This window comes from Lutjanus erythropterus, chromosome 10 (genome assembly GCF_056507025.1).
Source record: "Lutjanus erythropterus isolate fLutEry1 chromosome 10, fLutEry1.hap2, whole genome shotgun sequence".
Classification (NCBI taxonomy): Eukaryota; Metazoa; Chordata; class Actinopteri; order Lutjaniformes; family Lutjanidae; genus Lutjanus; species Lutjanus erythropterus.
The window spans coordinates 14,352,084-14,372,490 of record NC_139326.1 but is presented as its reverse complement, the minus strand read 5'-3'; the positions used below and the strand labels follow the sequence as shown (position 1 = coordinate 14,372,490).

Genomic DNA, 20,407 nt, shown 5'->3' with positions numbered 1-20,407 from the left:
TGTGACTGTTAAATAAACCACTGAGAGGTTCAACAAATCTGAAATTTAAAAAAAAAAGTATCTTAGTCATGTCTTAGAGATAAAAATGACCACAAGTCTTGATTACATAAATTGTTTGGATTGTTTGAAGAAGAGTTGCATGAAGTTCTTATTGATAGTCAGTGTATTACCTACAGCAGATGTCGGTCAACACGCCCCCAGTTTGGAGAAGCAGACAGGAATACCAGTATAGAAGCTAAGTGCGCAATGGAGCACTGCTGTGCACAGGGTCAGCAAGCAAAGAAACATTTAGCAACTTTAAAAAAAAGTCAGCCTAGGAAAATCAAAATCAACATACACTATATTTAGAGCATTTTCACTGCAATCAGACAGCCTTTTCTGGCGGGAAACCGCTGCCAAATACTGCTCTGAGTACAAATCAGTAATTTCATTCATTGCTTAGCTTCTGTGCAGGTACTCCTCTCTGCTTCTCCAAACTGGGGTTGTGCCAGCCAACATATACTGTAGCTAACAGACTGACTATCTGAGTACCTCATACGACTGCACTTAAAATAATCCGCACTACACCTTCAACATTTTATGGATCACCAAGGCAACATTAAAGCAGTTTCAGAAACATAAAAAGGTTAGTTTAGCTCAATGGAGCGTAATCTCCCTGACGTATACTCTTTAGTAATAGTCTGTAGTAGTATGGCTATGTTACCAATACACTAGCAAAATTAATTAGCTGCTGGTGCCCGTCACCTGCCAGTCCAAGTCACACACTCCTCCTCTCCCTCTTTTTCCTCTAGACATAATCCTTACTGGGACTTTTTAAAGGAACTGAGTGCAATTTCAAGTCTAATCAGATGCAATCACATCAGCAGCCAACCACGTTACATAAAACACTATTTCTGGCAGTCTGGGATTTTTTCTTTCTTTCTTTCTTTCTTTCTCCCTCTTTCCACTCTCTCTGAACATGAGACATGGCTCCTCTCCGATTTTCTCACTTTCCTTTCCAAACAAGCCTCCGAGCCAGCTACACTGAATTTTCAACAGAGGCCTTAATTCCATGACAGTCTCCATCAGGCCGTGATTTCTTAGGAGGAACAGGGGTCCGATCAGAGGGAGGCCAGTTCAAAGACTAGCGGAGGCCAGGCTCAGTCCTTTTAAGTAAAAACAAAAACATCCTCACAAGTGGACTTTTAAAGCTGTCACTTGAAAAATGAGACAGTGACACAGGGTAGATATGGTGTGTAGAACACATCACAGCCACTTTTTGTCCTGGCTTTCTTTTTTAATTTTTCTACCTCAGTAATAGAGTATCTCATGTTTGAAGTAAGGTTTGCATATTGAGCAGTCAACGAAGGAGAAACATGAACTGATAAAGAAGCACTTAATAATCCACAGGGATGTGAAAGTGGCATGAATGTGCATGGTTTATTGTTGTGCCGTTCCTCCGCCTCCTTCCAAAGGCTGGTTGTTACTGAGGAGAAGAAATGGGGTCAGAATAGTGTCAGGTTCATTCTCTCGTACTCTCTGATGGCTTGGCAGAAGAGGAGAGGATATGAAAGGGGAGCAGAGAGGAAGAGTAAGAAGAGGAATGATAACAAGTGATAAGGGTAGGGCTGGGTATCGTTCAAAATGTTTTGCCGTGATGCCTGAACAATACTTTTTTCAATATCAAATTTAAAAAAAATCAATTTTAACAAAGTGAAAATTACATGACACATATATCTTCAACTTGTTCTATAACATAAAAAACAAACCACAGCAGCAAAATTTAGTATCAAATAGCAAGGCATTCATCGATATTCAAGAGTGTTAAAGCCATTTTGGTGGCGCACCAGAAGTGTCAAAGATCGGTACCCAGCCCTCGATAAGAGTATTTCACTGTACTTTTTCCCCAACACCATTAATGTGTCAATGTTGCAAGCTGGATCTTTTTAGAAAAACAGCACTGAAGGTTGCTAAAAATGGCTTAAATTCCAGTGACGAAGGGGAAATCTCTGTGGAAACCTGAAAAATTAAGAGGTAGCTTAATACAAACGGAAGGTGGAGAAGCAAGGGGCGCTCCTTACCTTGCCACAAATTACACATGAAGCAAGAAGAGAGAGGAGGAAGAGATTAAAAACAAAAGCACCGCTATAAATTTCTGCTAAAGACACGCAAGATGCACCACTGCAAGAGCGAAACAAGGATGGGCATGGATTCACGTCAAGATTTAGAGGTAATCACCTGAGTCAAAAAAAAAAAGAGCCTTATGGAGATGCAATACGCTCACGTGCAAAAGTTCCTCAAGAACTTTATCAGCATGTCACATGTTGAAGGCCAGGACACACTGAAAGATATAATTGCTCTGTTCCTGCATGAAGACAGGGTGAGGTCTGGTACACAGTGATTGTATTTGTGTGTATGAATATGCAAGATAGAGCGAGGCCTCCAGTAAGCCAGTGAGGCAGAGTGAGGCTGATAGGGGGAGACAGCCCACTATAAATATTTGATTGGAGCCTAGTGGAGGCTGAGGGACACAGAGAGGACTATGGAGTCCCACCGGTCCACAGAAACAAGGACACTGCCACTACTTCTGTCTCTTTAGCTCAATGTTAGATCGTCATGTGAAGCTTTTTGTCGTTTATGCCTGCAGTTCATTTGTGCATCCCCGCAACAAACACATTAGGTCGGGCTCGCATTATTTATCATTATTATTAAAATGTCCTCTGAGTCTACTGCTCCTGTACTTCACTGTTTAAAAGTCTATGGTGTTCAAAATACTAAAAAGTATGCTTTAAAAATGTTACTGACATCAGTTTATGGTGTCTCAAGGAATGCTTTGAAGTTTACATTTATATCAGCATTAGCATCCTTCAAATAAACAGCGTTTTTGAAAACTATGACATGTCATATACTATAAACAGCCTGTCCCGGCAAACAAGCTCAGAGAAGCTGAGTGGACTGGTGAAGACAGCCAAGGATGTAGCAAGCTAGATGATTTTCTCAAAAGTTGGCTGACCAAACAACAGCTAAAGGCAAGTAAATATTAGATTTATATCTATCAGGAGGGTGGAAATTAGACTCTAAGGGGATGCACATGTTGCTCTGCATCAGCTGCATGGGAAAATAGGTGACTGTTTGCTAATAAGGTTAGCGTTATCTAGCTTGATATGGTAACAGCATGTCAGCGCATCTGCAAGTTTTATTTGCCCCCCTAAAGGTAATACATGGTTCTAAGCAGCTTTAACACTTCTCCATTGTCAGCTGTGGTGGTCGATGCTTGCTTTTTGATGTTTAACTGTGTGTTCAGACAGAAAGTGAAGCAAAGTGCTGTCCGTGTAGTCATGCCCTTACAGTTTGCGTCACGGCTGTGCAGGTTATAGCTGTAAGCTAGCTCTGCCGGATGCTCTGACTGTGACTGTGGGAGTGTGTGCATGTTTGAGTTCACCTCAGCTTCTGACTGAACTCAAAACTCATCAGACTCTCTGATTCTGTCAGTTATTTCCCTGTAGTCCTTCTCATTTTTTCCTCTTGTCTCAGTGCGTTTATGAAGCTGACTCCTAGAGCCCCAGGATAAGTGTGACTTCTTCGCTCCAGTTGAAGCATTTTCACCTTGTACAGGTCATTTGCGTCACCCAAGGCAAATACGCATCAAATCTAAGCCTTTTACACCCACAAGGAACCGACCCCATTCCGGTTCAAGCACCTTGTTCTGAACCATTTTGAGGCATTTCTGCCAAAAGTAAACTGGTTCAGAACCTGAAAAGTTGGTTCCCAGCTGCAACCAAAATTTAGCAAGTTTTCCCTGCGAACCAAAGTGGGCGTGTCATATTTGAAAGGCTGTTGTGCATTGTCCAAAAACTGGTGAAAGCATGATCGTGGTTGACTTGATAGTGCCAAGGTTCCAAGAACCTTGAACAGAACCAGTTCAAGAATCAGACCTACTTTGATGGAAAAGGGTCAATCTTTAGTTTCTATTGACTTTGTACTTGCTACTTTTGAAATTTTCCTCACACTCTGTCTGAACACACAAAGACAATAAGGCTAGTAGATGTCTATTACCCTTGACTATATCGTAAGGGATTAAAACAACAGCTCCAAAGGTTTGACTTTACAAGAACCAGCCCAGCCTTGCATCTTCCACAGTGTTCACCATGCAGCAAAATCCCCCCCCATGTTGCAACGCATGCACCAGTCCAGTGCCCCATGCAGCATTCACCGACAGCTCTTGGGCAGTTCCATCCTTAAAGTGACAGGGGCAAACTTTCCAGTGTCATTGTCAGACAGAGAAAAGAAGAGATAGGGAAAGAGTGAGTGAGTGTGGAGGGAAAAGTGAAATGTGACATGAAGGGGGAGAGAGTGAAAGTGGGAGTGATGCTGGTGGGGTTTTAGACAGGTATAAAGTGACTTGAGAGACCACAGTGACCAATGAGAGGGAGAGATCGACAGAATATAGGAAAGTAAAATGGGGTAAAATGGGGGTAAGATGGAACGGGAATGTGACAGAAGTGAGGTGGGAGGAAAAAAGGGAGAGGAGAAAAAGAGAAACAGAAAGACAGGACAGGAGTTTGGCTGGGTCGAGGCCATGCTCTGTGGCTGCATGTAGAGATGAAGATGATGAGATGAATATGGGTCAGTGGTGAGGACAGAGCAGTGATGGGCACTGTAGCCATCCGATCACATCTCACACAGGAGGTGACAGATGTGCTGACGCGGAAAATGACAGCAGTAGTTGGGCTTCCATCTAAGTACTTTACGAATTACGGGCAAACAGAAACTGAAATATTCACTAAAACATCTCCATTAATGCAAAGATTCATTTCTGATTTACTTTGAGAGGAAGATTCCTCAGTAAAGAAAACATCATCATATAAACAGTGAAGTTTAAAATTATGGCTTTATGTTTTTCAAGCAATAACTTGTTTATGACAACTTCCATGAAAACCAGACTTTTCATCTACTGTGTTTTGACCATTAGTTGTATTAAACAAATGCCTCCTTTGGATAAAAACATAAAATATAGCCAACAACAGCTGAACAACATCCTTCCTATCACTGGACTCTTCAGCTGCATTTCCACCCAAAGTGTCCAAAAAAATTTAGTCCCAGGAACTACTTTTCAAGGAACTAAAAAGTTGTTTTCTGCATTTCCACTGCAGTCTGAAGATCTGCGAACATTAAGCGAATTAATACACTGACATATGAAAAAGCAGTGACTATTTTTACACATTATTTTTGAGCATGATTATACAACAACGACACAATTTAAAGTGCTGGACAGGCATTATTATTTATGCATCAGTAAACAAGAAGGAGATTCAAGTCGAGCTGCTATTTGTGTGATTTACTGGTTTTCCACGTGAAGCACATTGCTTTGAGACATCAAAAAAAAAAAAAAAAGAATCATTTTAAACCCTGATCCCTGCAGTGAAAAAGCACTTTGGAGGTCCTTCAAAGGTTCCTAGTAACTGGGTCCTGCAATGACAATGCAGCTTTAAAATACTTTTCTGCTTTTCTTGTTGATGTTTTTAGCATTTAAAAACCTAACTTGCCCGAACCCAATGGATGGAAGAACATCTTACTTGCATCTTAATTCTGGTGATGTATCAAGTGGTTGCATAACACCTGCTAAATAGTCAGATGGAAACATAGCTAATGCTGCAGATGATGAGTAAATGGGAGATGTAGTTAGCGCTGTGGTCAGCCATCATGCTCTGAGCTCCCATGCTGAAGAAGTGGGGAGGCCGAGGAAAATGAAGGTGGGGGAATAGAGGAGGAGGAAGAATAAGAATTAAGTGTAAAAGACAGGAACAGAGAAGGTGGGGTGGGGGTGGGGGGTAGGGCTGGCGTGCCCTGCGTGAGCCACCATGCTACCTTGTTCCACCAGCCCCGCGGTGGTGCCGGCGGCTGCAGCCACCGCTGCTGCGGCCGCAGTGACAGAGGCTGGAGCGGTGGTCTGCCTGCTGCCCACTGTTAAAGAGTCCAATACCCAGTCACACGTGAAGAAAGAGAGTTACAAGGAGGGGTGAGGAGGAGGTGGATGAGGAACAGGGGGGGGTAAAGATGGAGAAAGGGTGGAGTGACATTTAGGAAGAAGGGTGAAAGAAAAGGCCGTGAGAAGAGGGGGTGAGTCAGAGACACAGCAGGAGATAGGTGAGCAGGGTGGGGAAAAAAGAAAGAGAAGGTGAGACACAAAAAGGCAGAGACAAACAGGGCTCATTAGTTTAGAGAAGGGGGATTAATTCATACACACAGACCACTGAAATTATTAGACTGTGACACAGAAATTCTGTCAAATCCGCTGCTCTGACAAGAGGATCGGCAGAGATGTCAGGGAAAGACACAAATCTCAACTTTAATCTCAGAATCTTTGATGCTTGCACTTTGTGTCTACGTATCCCTGAAAATAGCGTTACTGTTAGGATGATGATGGTGGTGGTGATGATACAGAATTTAGTCAGTGTTAGTAAATGTTAGATCTGCAGGGCTCACTGACCTTTATAACAGCTAGAAACATTTTTATTTTACAATGGGGAGTTTACTATATCTTTGGTATATCTTTTAACACATTGATGGTTTTACCGTGGATATATATGGAGGGATATAAAATTCTACAATTTAAAACTTCCAGTTTAAACCTCAACTTCATCCTCTTAAACTTAAAACTGCAACATGTAAAAAATGGCCACTTGTTGAAGGCAACTCCAGACAAAACGGGGGCAGCTTATTACCAGACTAACCACTAACTGCACCTCACTATACTCTTATCTTTGGTTGCAGCTAGCCTACCGGCTGCCATTAGCTCAGTTAGCCCTGTAGCTAAATACAGGATTTGACCTGACGAAGATTCAACTGGGATTGAAACGTCATTATTAAACTTTTGTGGAGTAAGTGTGCAGGAGTTACCTTTTTCTTTGATTGCTGAACAGTGAAAAGACAATCGAAGATTTTTTGGTGAGTTTTATTTTATTTGTTTCAGAAGGTGTGTTGTTTATAATACTGAAAAAGCTCAGAGCACTTTTGAGAGGAGCAACCATCCTGCTCGCATACTTCTCCCAACTATGGTAGGATCGGACTACCGTCTCTTGAGACACTATGTCGGGCTGAAACTAGCTGGTTAGCTAGCAGACATCTCTGCAACACAACACATTTACATCTGTGACATAACGTCATAACTGTGAATTCTTCACATTAGTTATATCAAGTTAGATCAATTTTGACATTTTAAATTTTTTAATTCTGGCCATATTATACCCATTGCACCTTTAAATGGCACGAATACTACAATGACAGCAACATGTGAAGGGAAATAGAACCGCCTCTGTGTCAGTAGCACAGGGACACTGATACACTGATCTGTATAATGCATGATTCACAATAAACGATGAGAATACAGTCACCCGTTACATAAACCACTGGTGGTGGTTATGCATTGATGTAATGTGCCATGGCTATCTGTTACTGAGGGTCTGTGTCTTATTTTTTACTTTTTTTAGTTATTTTTCATCCCCTCTCTGACTCATTCACTGCATAACCTCACACTTATATTGGAGTACTGCTTCCTAGGAAGAAGACAGAGTGAGAAAAAGGTGAGCGGTGACACAGCCAGGCTGCACACCTGGGTCAGTGTGTGTGTGTCTATGTGTGTGTGTATGTGTGTGTGTGTATGTGTGTGTGTTGAGGGAGGGAGTTAAGGAGCTGAGTGGCTGTTTAGTCGATGTTCAGACCATTTCCAGTTGCAAAGCGAACAGTGTCAGTGTGGCTGCTGTTTCCTGAAGCAGCATGCTTGCACACACACACAAACATCACTCACATATATAAAGTCAAAACACACACACATGAACTCGGACTCAGTGGTTATAATTTCATTAAAAGAAATCCCTTAAGTTCAAGAATTATTAACTAACTGCTTTGAATTCCTCGGACAATCCGTTACCATGATTACCCCTGAAAATTCATCGCTTTCAAAGTTGAAAGTCAGTCACTCATGTGACGCTTACAAATTGGCTTCATTCAAGCCTGGCTGCACTTAAAAGTTACTGCATACAAAGGCTGAACTTTTGTTGCATGTTACATGGAAAAAGACATTTATTTAGGATGAGCTCTCATTTCACTGACCACAACAGTGCTGAAGATGTCTTGTGTTATATTGTTATATTTATAGCTTAGATTACAAACAGAGATTTAAAATTAGCGTTAAACCTTCGATCATCTATTACAGAGATATACACAATTACAAAGACAAGTACACAGACACAAACACGTCCACAGCTTGCTGATCAAATTCAGTGTTTCCCCATATTTGAACTTTTACACAGTGAGAGTAAAAGTAAATATGAAAGTAGGTATACTGTAAGTTACGGGTTACTGTCAGTCCTCAGCTCAAACATTTCAACATCAGATAATGAAACCAGGAGAGAAACGCTTGTGTTGCTAAATATTGAATGAAAATGCAAATCTGACAACTGTTCTTTTCTTTTGATGTTGAAGCTTTTGGACCCCAAATTACCACATGAGACTTTTTAAAAAGTATATCCTACATATATTTTATTCGAGGCTTTGCTCAGACTGCTATCCCAAATCCATTTTTGGAATATACAGGTTGATTTTAGACAGTATATACAGACAAAAACACACGAAATGCAATTTTTGTGCGAGCAGCTGAGCAGAATTCATGCCAGAGAAGTTCTGCACAGCGCAATCTCCATTTCTGATGCTTCTGTTTTGTGAAGCCGTGTAACCAGTATATGTTTTTACTGATGCTTATGTCATTACTACAGCAAGCCATGCAAATAGTTTGTGATGTCTGGACACACAAATCTGATCTGATCACTTTCAAATAACAGTGTCTGTCTTTAAGATCAGATTTGAGAAAGCAGTCTGAACGGAGCCTTAAAGCCACCTGGATTCATTTAACAGCTGTTTTTTTTTTAAAATACTCTGTTCAATAAAGCAATTATCTGCATTACATAAAATACTTAAGTGTTATTACCTCAGATAGAAAAAGCAATACTTAAAAAGGGAAACACTGAAGTTGCACTGAGATGAAATGAAAATGTGATTTTGCTTTTGCCAGCATGCTCTGTAAACTTAACTTAAATATATTAGATATCTCTTTGGTCAGGGGAGACAAATAGTTCTGTCCCTAAATGTTTACTGGTACCGGTTTACAAGGCCCAAGCCACCATTTTGGCAGAACAGCACATTAAACATTGGTCAAATCCTGCTCTAAAATGTAACTTTCGAGTGTCCAATACCCACCCCCTGTAGGCTATAAAGGGTTTGTAGATTGCTTCTTTACACAGAAAGGCAGTGACAGCTTGGATTTGTGGCAGTTACTTTAAGTAAGTTTCAGATTTTGGGTAAAGTATCCCTTTCAAGAGCCACAAAGTCCTCCAAAATGGTGTAATGTTCCTCAAAACCAGACAAATGCAGACTAGCTTATATTTAACAACATTTCAGTCTCCTTTAGTGCGTAGGTATTTGCATAGAGAAATACAACTGGCATGCACAAGATAAAATCCCTGCATTTAATCATGCGTACATAAACTAGAGATTGACTGATGCTGGTTCACTGACAAGAATGGCAGATTTACAGTACAAGAATTATATCCAAGCAACACTTACCAGAGAAATTTCGAGAAACCAGCATGGTAGTAAGAATGGCCCCCTAAAGGAAAGAGAAGAGCTGTTCAGTTTCAATCATTTAAACCGGTAACATAATAATTTTGACATTTTTATCTCTCTCTGTCACTGACTGATGTACATGATGTACCACAGTCACAGCCCAACTAATATCCAGGGTGATTAAAGCTTTTAAATTGCACAAATATGAGTCAAAGAAAAAAGTGCACTCAAACAGTGCCACCAATATGCTAACAAAGTCCCTTTATGAGCCATTGCTGCTGATGAAACCACAAATAAAACCATCCCAGAAATTACACTGAAAAATTGAGACGAGAGAGAAGCAAAGTAAAGCAGCTAATCTTGACACTGTTTTTTCTCTGGAGACACCATTTACAACTGGTGCTGATAACATTTTATAGAGCTATAAAAATGGTACTGAATTGCAAATAGATGATGGTATTTAAGAGCTGCGGAGGCTGGTAATATACTTAATATCTGAACAGCTAAATTGAGAAGCCACTCTGTCATAATCATAGCAAAGGCAGTGCACTTATAGAACTCTAATGCTGCAATAAGAAATATAACATAACATACAGTATGTGGGAGTCGTTTTCCTCAATGGTAGATATCTTTTTGGAACATATTTTCTTGTATTTGTTAGCTGCAGAGATGACGGCCCATGGTCTGACCACACTGTTACTGTGTTTATTAGAAGATCATCATTTTATTAGCAGGCTAATTAGCCTGTTCATTTGTTATGTCTGTTATTAATCACAGAGACACTTTCAAGAAGTTTTAACTCAGCAGGGGGAATTCAGTTAAACTCAATTAACAAGATGTTGAATGTAAAATTGTGTTTATTATAACATCAAGCTACTACTCATCTAATATTATAAAGGTTCTTTGTCTCTCTTGTACTTTTGTACATGTTTCTTTTCCAAACGTGAAAACTACTAAAGTGGAACAAAAATGAAATGGTGCATTGTTTTACACATTTAAATTCTGAACTTTAGAGGTCACACATAGGAAATGTAAATGTCCCACCCTTTGGCACTTCACCACATATTTGGCTCTTCTACACAAGTAACTGACAAAAAAAAAGTGTTTAATGTGAATCTGTGAGTGTTTTGTTTGCGAGTACTAACTTTATCTTGTTTATAGACAACAGTCTTCATCTCTTACACTATTTATCTTATGCACGGCTTTGTTCAGTTTATGTTCTTATATTTTTTTTGTATCTTCTATTTGTTTTGCCCTGTCTAGTGTTTACCTGGGTAACTGCAGTGCAACAGGCTCCTGAGAAGCAGTATTTAATCTCAGATGTATACTTGAGCATGAATAGGTTGACAGCACAGAGAGGTGAGTCTTCTGTCACACTCACTGTCTCTCACCATGCTCTGTGTACTGCTGTTAGTGATTTTACATAATATTTCCTCAAACTACCTTTAGAAATACACAAGGCATGTACAAGTTTGTGCATTTAACAACAACAGCAATAACAGGTAACTCTTTATCTAAACATACTGAATTAACTGAGTCCCCGTCTGTGAATTTTCTGTGTTGTTTGCTTACAAAACGCTTGGATGATGGTTCCCTTTATTTGTTTGTGTTGTTTACTATGTAACCGAATTTTTTAACCTTGCCAGTGTCCATTTCTTTCTAAATGTGAAAAGCCAGAGACAATTGGTTCACGCTGATGGCATGTTGGTCCAACATTTGTCTGTAGCCACCTGCGTTTCTGCTTCCAGTTTCCCATGTGCTGGTATTTGAGCCATGCCAAGACTGGCCAAAAGCAGCAGGGCAACAGTGACGTGCTCCAACGGCTAAGCTGTTGCATCCACACAAAATGTCAGCAACAAATCAGTGCAGAAGGGAGACTATGCATGTAGGAACTGCCTCTTCATATAACCTGAGCCCCACAGTCAGATGAGGAAGCACTAATACACATCACCATCTCCATTAAACACTTGTTATATTTTACACTTCAGGCCATCTTGAATTTATAGAACGCAAACTTTACAGGAAAACAGAAAGGAGTGCAAATATCACGCTCTACAACACTTTGGTAGCTGTAACATGTGAGAGCTTATTATAGCAGAAGAGGAAGATGTGGGAGAGGGTGAGCATCCAAACAGACCTTGAGTTTCCTCCTGGCATTGAATTTCTTCAGGCACTCCACGGTTTCCTGTCTGTGCATCATAGATGCCACTGTGGACCGTTGCTGGGAGAAGGAAGAAGACAAGGAAGAGCGGGAGGAAGAGAGGACAAGAAAAAGACGAGACGAAATCAGTTTATCAGGGTTTTTGTGTTTGCTTGCTTGTCTGAATCAATGTAATAAGGCGTGTGAAAAATAACTGCTGTCTACTCGTCTGTCTCAAGCAGGGGACACTTACGCAGACCCATGGGTGCTTGAGGGCCTCCTGAGCAGTGATTCTCTTGGCTGGGTTGATGGTCAGCATCTGGTTGATCAGGTTTTTGGCTTCTGGGGTGACTGTATCCCACTCTGGGGAAGGGAACTAAAGGGATAAACAGAACCACATATCTTTAACACACAGTGTACTGCTGAAGTAATTAGGTGATTAATTGATCAGCAGGGAATTAATCAGCATTTACTGTGATAATCAAATAACTGTTTTATTTATTGTACACCAGTTTCAGCATCTTCAATGTGAGAATCTGCTGCTTTTTTCTTTTATCATCCTTAATTAAATATCTTTGAGTTTCAGACTGTCAGTCAAACAAAACAAGCAATTTAAAGACAACATCTTAGCACTGGACAGCTGCAATGATTTTTCACTATTTTCTGTGATTTCATTGTCTGGAGGAATAGAGAAAATAACCAGCAGATTAATCAATAATGAAAAAAATAGTTAAAGGTAAGTTCTGTCCAAGTTCTTCAGAAAGCCAATATAAAATGAGTTTTAATGAAAATATGTAACTCTAGACCTTTTTCACCGTAGCCATTCGGACATGAACTAGTTGGGTAAACACAGATGTTACCAACAATACTAATTAAGTTTCTGCTACACTCCTGTCTGTCAGCAGGATTACGTAAAAACTACTGGCCCAATTTTCATGAAAGTTGGTTGGACGGTGTAGCATGGACCGAAGTGGAACACATTAAATTTTGGAGTGGATCTGAACCACAGGGTGGATGCACAAGTTATTTTTTTGTCCATGGCAAAATTATGAAATTGTCACGCATGCACAAACCCACCGTAATCAGAGTGAATGATGTGCTGTGACTAAACATACAACAAAACCAACCTCAAGCATCACTGTGGAAACAAAACACATTTTGGCAGAGCTATGTGCTCTCTGAGCACTGGCAGTGAGAGCCTTTGTAGCTGTTATTGTTACTGTTCCTGTCTTTCTTCCTCTCCGTTACTGTCTTTCACAATTCCTTGCAATAGTCCTTGCAATTTACACTAAACTGAGGGACAGAATTATATAGGTAGAGAGCAGACGATATTTGTCCTGGTCATTTATAAGACGCTGAATATCAGCAATGTCAAAGTTAAATAAATCTTCTTTGGTCCTGAAAATTCAAATGACTGAAATTCATTGATTAGCTATGCTGACAAACCCAACATGGATCCTTTCAGTGCCATTCAGGCTTGAAATCCAAAGGCAAAAGGCTTTATATATATGGATATGTGCTCAGGTCTCTGTTACACAGTCAATCCTCTTTGCTTCCTGCATTTAGGCTGCGTAACAGACATGTTTATTCCCCTTGTTTTTTAGTGGCTACTATCCTATGTCCAACATGTATACTGTTGTCAAGATTCAGCTGTCTTCACTTCTAATAATTATTTTTGTTATCTCGTTGATATATTATGCACAGGAAACTCCAAAAACTGCTGACAAATCTTCAAATCCCACAAGAAGTACAAAAATACATGTTTATGTATTTCGAAAACATGTAATACATTATTATGAGATATGGTACATTTTAAATGTGGCATTTGTCCACCGCATTAACAGAACTGCACTGCTTCTACCTGCTCTCAGATGGTGTTTGATGAGTTCAAGATGACTTGTTTGTGTGTCTTTAGCATGTCTGGCCAAATGTGGGTGTGTTTTTAAACAATACCAGAAGGCCAGTCCAAGAACAGCCACAAGCAATTTGTTAAGAAATTCTAAACCCATCAGGTCCTGTTGTGTTTAGGAATAAATGTCAAGGTCTGTGTCCTGCGAGCCCAGAATCTCTGCCAGCGAGTCAGTCAGCCTCTGTTTCTCTCTTTTTGGCATGGACTTTAATGTGATCTAAGGTGAGGCGCCCTCTCTTGCACCCCCTGAAATATGAATGAGGTGACTGAGTTACGTAACCGCTGCCAAAAAGGAACGAGGGCAGTGGGAGGAGAGGAGAGGAGAGGAGAGGAGAGGAGAGGAGAGGAGAGGAGAGGAGAGGAGAGGAGAGGAGAGGAGAGGAGAGGAGAGGAGAGGAGAGGAGACTCACATCGTAAGCCCCAGCCTTGATCTGCTGGTACAGCTTGTGCTGGTCTTCATCCCAGAATGGAGGGTAACCCACCAGCAGGATGTAGAGGATCACCCCTGAGACACACACAGAAACACGTATTGCCACACACACACACACACACACAGAAAATACACAACTTGTTTGGAAGTGTGTTTCTGTTATTTTTTTGTGTACAATCATCTAGCCATATGTGTGTGTAAAGTGTGTGAATGAGTGTGTCTCTCTGTACAACTCACCGCAGGCCCAGATGTCCACAGGTTTGCCATATGCCTCCTTCCTCAGTACCTCAGGGGACAGGTACCCCGGTGTGCCAGCAAATCCTGCAGTTAAAACACACACGCACACACACCCACACACACGATTAACTGACATGCTCAAGGCTATAGATTGTATATCTGCTCTCCTTGAATCAGCTGAGCAAAACAACCTTCTGTATACTAAGACTTATTCATCCACACAGTGCACTGAGATCTTGAGGCTTTGAGGGTCAGCTGATTGTGAAGGGCTGGAAAATCTGTCCTTGAGGAAACCAACGTACGCCACCACTGATAGGCGCAGTTGTTTGTAGCGGAGATACAGGTGAAATGTGGAAGTGTGCGTGAAAACTACTAGTCTGAGACTAGGGATGCACCAACACCACTTTTTTTCAGAACAAGTAAAAGCACTTACATTTGGGTACTTGCGGATACGGAGTACCAGTGCAGTTCTTACAGTGAGTTTAAAAACATGTTTTATTTTCATCAGATGTTCCTTCCTGTAGCTAGGTGGCTACAGCAATGATAACTTTTCTGACCTAAGTGTTTACAATATGGGGCATACTTCTTTATATTTCCTCTTCTGTGACCACAAGAGGGAGCACAACTGAGAATTTAGAAACTTAAACCTGGGAAAGGCAGTTTATTTTTAGCAGCACTGGACAAAAATTCCATAATAACTTGGAAGGACAATTTGCATTGAGTAGCTAAAAGTTGGGTAGTTGTGTTAAATGATTAACTGAAGTTCAAGTATTCATTCAAGTTTACAAAAAAAATGTGTTCTTTACTTCAGATCGACCCATACAAATTTCAGGCTTAAATTAGCTACTTCCGCATACTCCCATTCAGAGTGTGAATACAGATACAGATCTGCATTCAGCCCCGATCAAACATTTATTTAAACAGATACAGTGGAGCAGTGTACACAAGCGCACTGCACTGCACTTTTTAATATGGTGGCGTTTATATACTAAACAAGAGAAATCGTATCTGAAGGTCTGTTTTGAGGAAACATGGCGTTCATCCTGGAAACCACAGGAAAACTGAGCACACAGTTTTCAGTTTAAACTTATCCCAGAGAATTTAGTTGGTTGAACAGATACAGACACAGATAATGATATACTTCAGTATATTTTTAATTCAAGTTGTCTGAGAGAAAACTGGACTTCTGAACCTCCTCTTAGCTCTGTTTTTCTGCAAAATTGCTAGTCATAATGAGCATTAGTTTAAAACATATAAAATAAGCATGTGATTAACTCCTGTATTCGCTGTACGTACCAAACCAGGCCTGTTGATCTCCCTGCACCTCAATGGCCAGGCCAAAGTCGGCCAGCTTCACTGCGGCATTCTTACATTTGCTTGCTAGGAGCAGGTTCTCTGGCTAAAACGGGGAATGGGAGAGAAACAAGGTTACCAAACATTTTGCAATGAAGGACAGGGGTACAAAACATATACACAGTCCTAGTGGGGAGAAGAGCTGAAGGTTGCATGCACAAAGTTTTACAATACAATCTGATCAACACTGTGTTCAGCACACACACATACAACACAAATACACACACAGACACAGATGTCATCTGAATAACATTAGGCTGTACAATAACAGTTAGCCCACATTTCAGCAGAGCAAATCTGGACTAACTTTTACTGTACAGCCTTCTGTACCCACACAACCCAGTCAGTCTGCAGTGCTTTTTTGTCCTAGCCTCATGTGGTGTGCTGTGGTCTATAGGCTCCATCTCTGTGGCCCAGATAGTGCAGTCAGCCTCATTATTCTCTGTCAGAGGAGGGTTCTAATAATGGGAAGCTATCCCCACTGGCCCCTGCTCCTTCTCACTTTGTCTCTCAACATCTCTCTCACTCTCACTTAATCATTCCCTCTGTAAAAGAAACGTGCAATCTCAAACGACAAATAAAGCATAATCATGGAAAATAATAATCCAAAATACAAAACACAGTGACTTTTTACTTTTTTTTTTATCTTCATCATAGTATTTTTGATGTTGGAAAATCACAGACCATGAATTAGTATAACTAAAGGTCAGCACAAGTTAACCCATAGCCTATATCTTAATATGGCAAGCAGGCTTGGGTGGTATCAAGGAATTACCAGGGTGTTGAGAAATCCTGACTGACTTTTAATATTAAAAATACAAACACTCCTCTTTCTATTAAATTCATACGGATGTATTGAAATGATGTATTGTAGTGTGCAGCATGCGCCAAAAGAAGTCAGTTTCTCTACTGGTGAAACTATGCAGCACAGCTGAGTTGAGAAAGGTTGGCGTCTGGAGGTTAAAGTTACAGGACTAACCAGTACAAAGGGCTGCACCCAACTAAAGATTTTCTTAGGTGACCAGTAGTCATCAGTTTAAATGTTTAAGTTGCTGTATTCCCTGTGATCTGGCCTCCATTTATCTTGAAGGACCGCTAATGAACTAACTTGCTAGTGACAAACCTTGCTTTTCCTCTGCGTCCCCTACACTGAACTCCAGGCTAACATTACATAGAAACAAATGAATTTGCACTTACGCTGATGTGCATATTACTTAAATCTACTCCTAAGACGTTTTCTCCTGTTGTTAAGGGACTAAAGTTAGCCTCTTCTAAGTCCAATTAGCTTGTGTAGTTGTTTCCTGAAATGCACCACAGTAAACAGCAACACAAGCACAAAATTAAAGTGTGGAGAGAATGAGGACATTATATTTAGGCTGCATTTCTGTCACTACCTCCCCTGCATTGCAGCAGCAGCATGTGTCTTTGCACCCGCTGCCTTCCTCCTTCTGCTCTCTCCTCTCAGCTAATTTGTTTAGAGGCACGGGAATACTGTGTATTTAAAGTGCAGATACTTAAAAGTGTGCTTTTATAGCCTTTGAGCCCATAAGTAAAAGAGAAGGAAATGAGCAAGAGAGAGAGAGGCTGTGAGTGAGCAGACCAGTAATCCTAAGGCGCTGTGCCTACCTCGTGTCATCACATTCTCCCAGCTCTACCACTTGGTTAGGCTTTACTCTTTTGTGAACGAGGGAGTTAGAACTTGCCAACACTGCAGCAGTAAGCTAATCCATGAAAACGGATGTGGGTGGAAATTCTGATGAAGCATGCGCTTCCATCAGAAAAAACCTAAACGCAATGCAAAACATCCAGGACACGTTTAGACATAACAGCAGCAATTGCCATCACTTTTTGACATAAATGCTCCGTCCCTCGCCATCTCTTTAGCACAAACAGACACACACACACACACACACACCTGAGCATAATGGTGTGTGAATAACAAATAGCTTGGTTGAAAGCGAGAGAGAGGGAGGGTTTTGGGAAAATAGAGAAAGCTGTATTCGAGAGCAGTTCATGAGTGGGTGTTTCAAATGGAATGATTCCCATCTTTATCTCTTCCATTTTATTTCTCTGTCCATAGAAGATCTGGAGCTGCTGTGGCGTTCCTGACTATTCCTTCAGATGTAGACATTCAATAAGAAGGCAATCCAATTCAAGAGGAATGCTGTAGTGTGGAAGCTGAAAGTGGCCCTATCTTAGCTTACCCTGAAGAAATTAGTCAGTTTAGGTTTCTAGATTTAAGTCAGTGAACTTTTTGGTACTATTGACATCCAAAAGAAACAGGCAGGTTTTCTACAAAATCCTTCATCTAATATGTTGCCTAAACACTTGTAGCATTAGATCTGTCTAGAACTAGAAAATGCATGTTTTAAATAATGAACTATCTGATAAAAAAAAAAGAAAGAAACAATCTGGGTTCCCACACATTTTTACCAATGCATTTTCAAAACTTTTCAATAATATCTTACTCTTTTTTAATGACTTTATGTAACTAACTTAAAAGAGCGCCTGGGGCGCCCCTGTAGCGCGGTTGGTAGAGCTGTGACCCATGTACCGAGGCTATCAGTCCTCTGCAGTGACCGCTGGTTCAACTCCCACCCGAGGCACATTTGCTGCGTGTCACCCCCTCTCTCAATGTCCCCTTTCCTGTCATATCTTCAGCTGTCCCTACAAAAATAAAGGCAAAAATGCCCCAAAAAGCAATCTAAAAAAAAAGGTATGCCTATAGCTACAGAATGCTCTTCATTTTGGTTTCAGAGAACATATTTTGCTTCTGCTTTACGATGTCCTGTTCAGTTGCCCTCAGATCTCAGAGCCTTCATACTAATGTTAACCTGTTTCCTATCCATCAGTTTGAGCTTTGTTCAGGCTTTTGATGAAAATTATGAAATAAGCAGCCTGCCTTGGCACCTCTCTGACAACAAGCAATTTGAAGTAAGGTATAGTAAAGCTCAGAAAAGCTCACCTGTGTTAGCACATGCACTGCGTGAATAATTTAGTAAATTGTCCATCACTTCAGTTGAAGGTCTCTCACAACCATAACGATGCTTGCCTTGCTGTTAGAAGCAGTAACGCTATCTGGCTAGTGGGTTCGTCAGACAGGAAATATGTGCCAACGCTGCCAGTCTGTAAAACCAACATTTGGTTGTCTTGATGCTTATTCCCTTTAGCGTGACTGACCAGATCCGCTTCCCCCATGTTGCCGAAGTCAGACCTACATCAAGTGTGGCTATGATCTGCCTTTTATTTGTCATTTCAAAGCCAAACATTATTAAACATGCACTTCCAAGAAATTTTTGCGAATAAGCAAACTGCTATAACTTGCTAACTTTAGTCACTCGCCCCCTAATTTTACTCCCACTGTCCACGAGCTGTGTTAGCTATATACACTAATGTGTATCAAGTGATACTAGTGACATTTCAACTGTCACATAGCACAGCACTACATTTTAAATTAGTGATACAAGGAAAATATTTTGCGGAACATCAGCCATATTCGGCAATTTACATGCTTACATGTTTTACACAATGGCCGAAATAATATTCAAAATTTTTCCAAAACATTCTATAAATTCCAAACCATTTCCAGGATGAGAATAACTTTTCCAGGAATTTCATGACTGTGGAACCCTGTTGAAAAGGTTCTGGGTTGCAGACAGATATCACTTTGATTCCTAGCCCTAGTTTAAGTATTGTGTTTTTCCATCTGTATTAATGGACTTTTCATTTCATGCACTGGAGTACATTCTGAACAATATAAGGCAATTTGGTGTTGCCCTTTTGACACACACATAAATCTGTTTGCTGTGTTGTCGTCTCATTTGCCATAACCCAATTCCTAATTTGAGGGATCTTGTCACCCAGGCTGTCCTCAGTCATCACACTATGACCTATTGCATGAAATGCTCTCCAATGCTTGGGTGTGAAACCAGATAGGCGTGTCGGCTAAATAAAGAAATAGCCACAACAGTTCTGATGAACACAACACGCCTTTGCTGGAATGCTGGGACTGACATTTGCATAGAAGAGGTCTACTTGACAAAGTGCACCATGCACAGCAAGATGCGACATACAAGCATGCACATACAAATACACGACCAGGTATAAGACATGACAGCAAGAGGACTGGAAACAGTTTGTTTCACACACAGCTCCTCATATCTGAGATGCTGCTATGATTGGGGGGAAACAGTTCCACAAGCACAGCGTTAAGCGACATTTAAACACAAACCTAAGCAAAACTTCAGCTTAGTCGTTAGGCACTTCATAGTCAGCAATCACATTAAACAAGGCTACTGCTTGCTGTACAATCTTCCTAAAAATGCATTTCAAGCAAGAGCTCAGCAAGAGCAAAAGTTAATATCAATCATATGACATACTGTATGTACACAAGTCTACAAAATATAGCTGTTATGCAATCCCGCTGTTTTAAGAAACTTGTAACCAGTTCAAAATTAGCAACTGGCTCTCGGTTTCCAACCCTAAAAAAGACTGCCCTACAGCCAGTCAGCCAATATAAACAAATGTTACAACATCACAAGTCAATCGATAGCAGTTTAGAGAAAATGAGCTGTCACATTTGACACGCTGTGGCTCATTAAGTGATCTATAAAGTCAATCAAAACCACACACGGCATCTCATAATCAATAGTTAACATCCTTTTCTAACCAGAGGTCAGATTAAGTATCCTCCTGGGTCATATTGGATGGCCAGCAGTGCAATGACAAGATCCTGTTC

General features: G+C 40.6%; 1 protein-coding gene across 48 annotated transcripts in view; it reads right to left on the bottom strand.

The window, feature by feature from the left end:
• The window catches only part of camk2b1 (calcium/calmodulin-dependent protein kinase (CaM kinase) II beta 1), a 94,417-nt gene that overhangs the window by 35,428 nt on the left and 38,582 nt on the right, over positions 1–20,407 (bottom strand). For 32 of the 48 annotated variants that reach the window (XM_084728302.1, XM_084728315.1, XM_084728332.1 and 29 more), the window contains exons 7-13: positions 15,613–15,715; positions 14,317–14,400; positions 14,060–14,154; positions 11,994–12,116; positions 11,738–11,821; positions 9,601–9,643; positions 5,848–5,943 (exon numbers count right to left, since the gene is read on the bottom strand). In XM_084728302.1, the coding sequence (XP_084584428.1) occupies positions 5,848–5,943; positions 9,601–9,643; positions 11,738–11,821; positions 11,994–12,116; positions 14,060–14,154; positions 14,317–14,400; positions 15,613–15,715 (628 nt within the window). The remainder of the gene's footprint in view (positions 1–5,847; positions 5,944–9,600; positions 9,644–11,737; positions 11,822–11,993; positions 12,117–14,059; positions 14,155–14,316; positions 14,401–15,612; positions 15,716–20,407) is intronic. The other 16 variants (XM_084728316.1, XM_084728324.1, XM_084728326.1 and 13 more) reach the window with 1 other exon arrangement.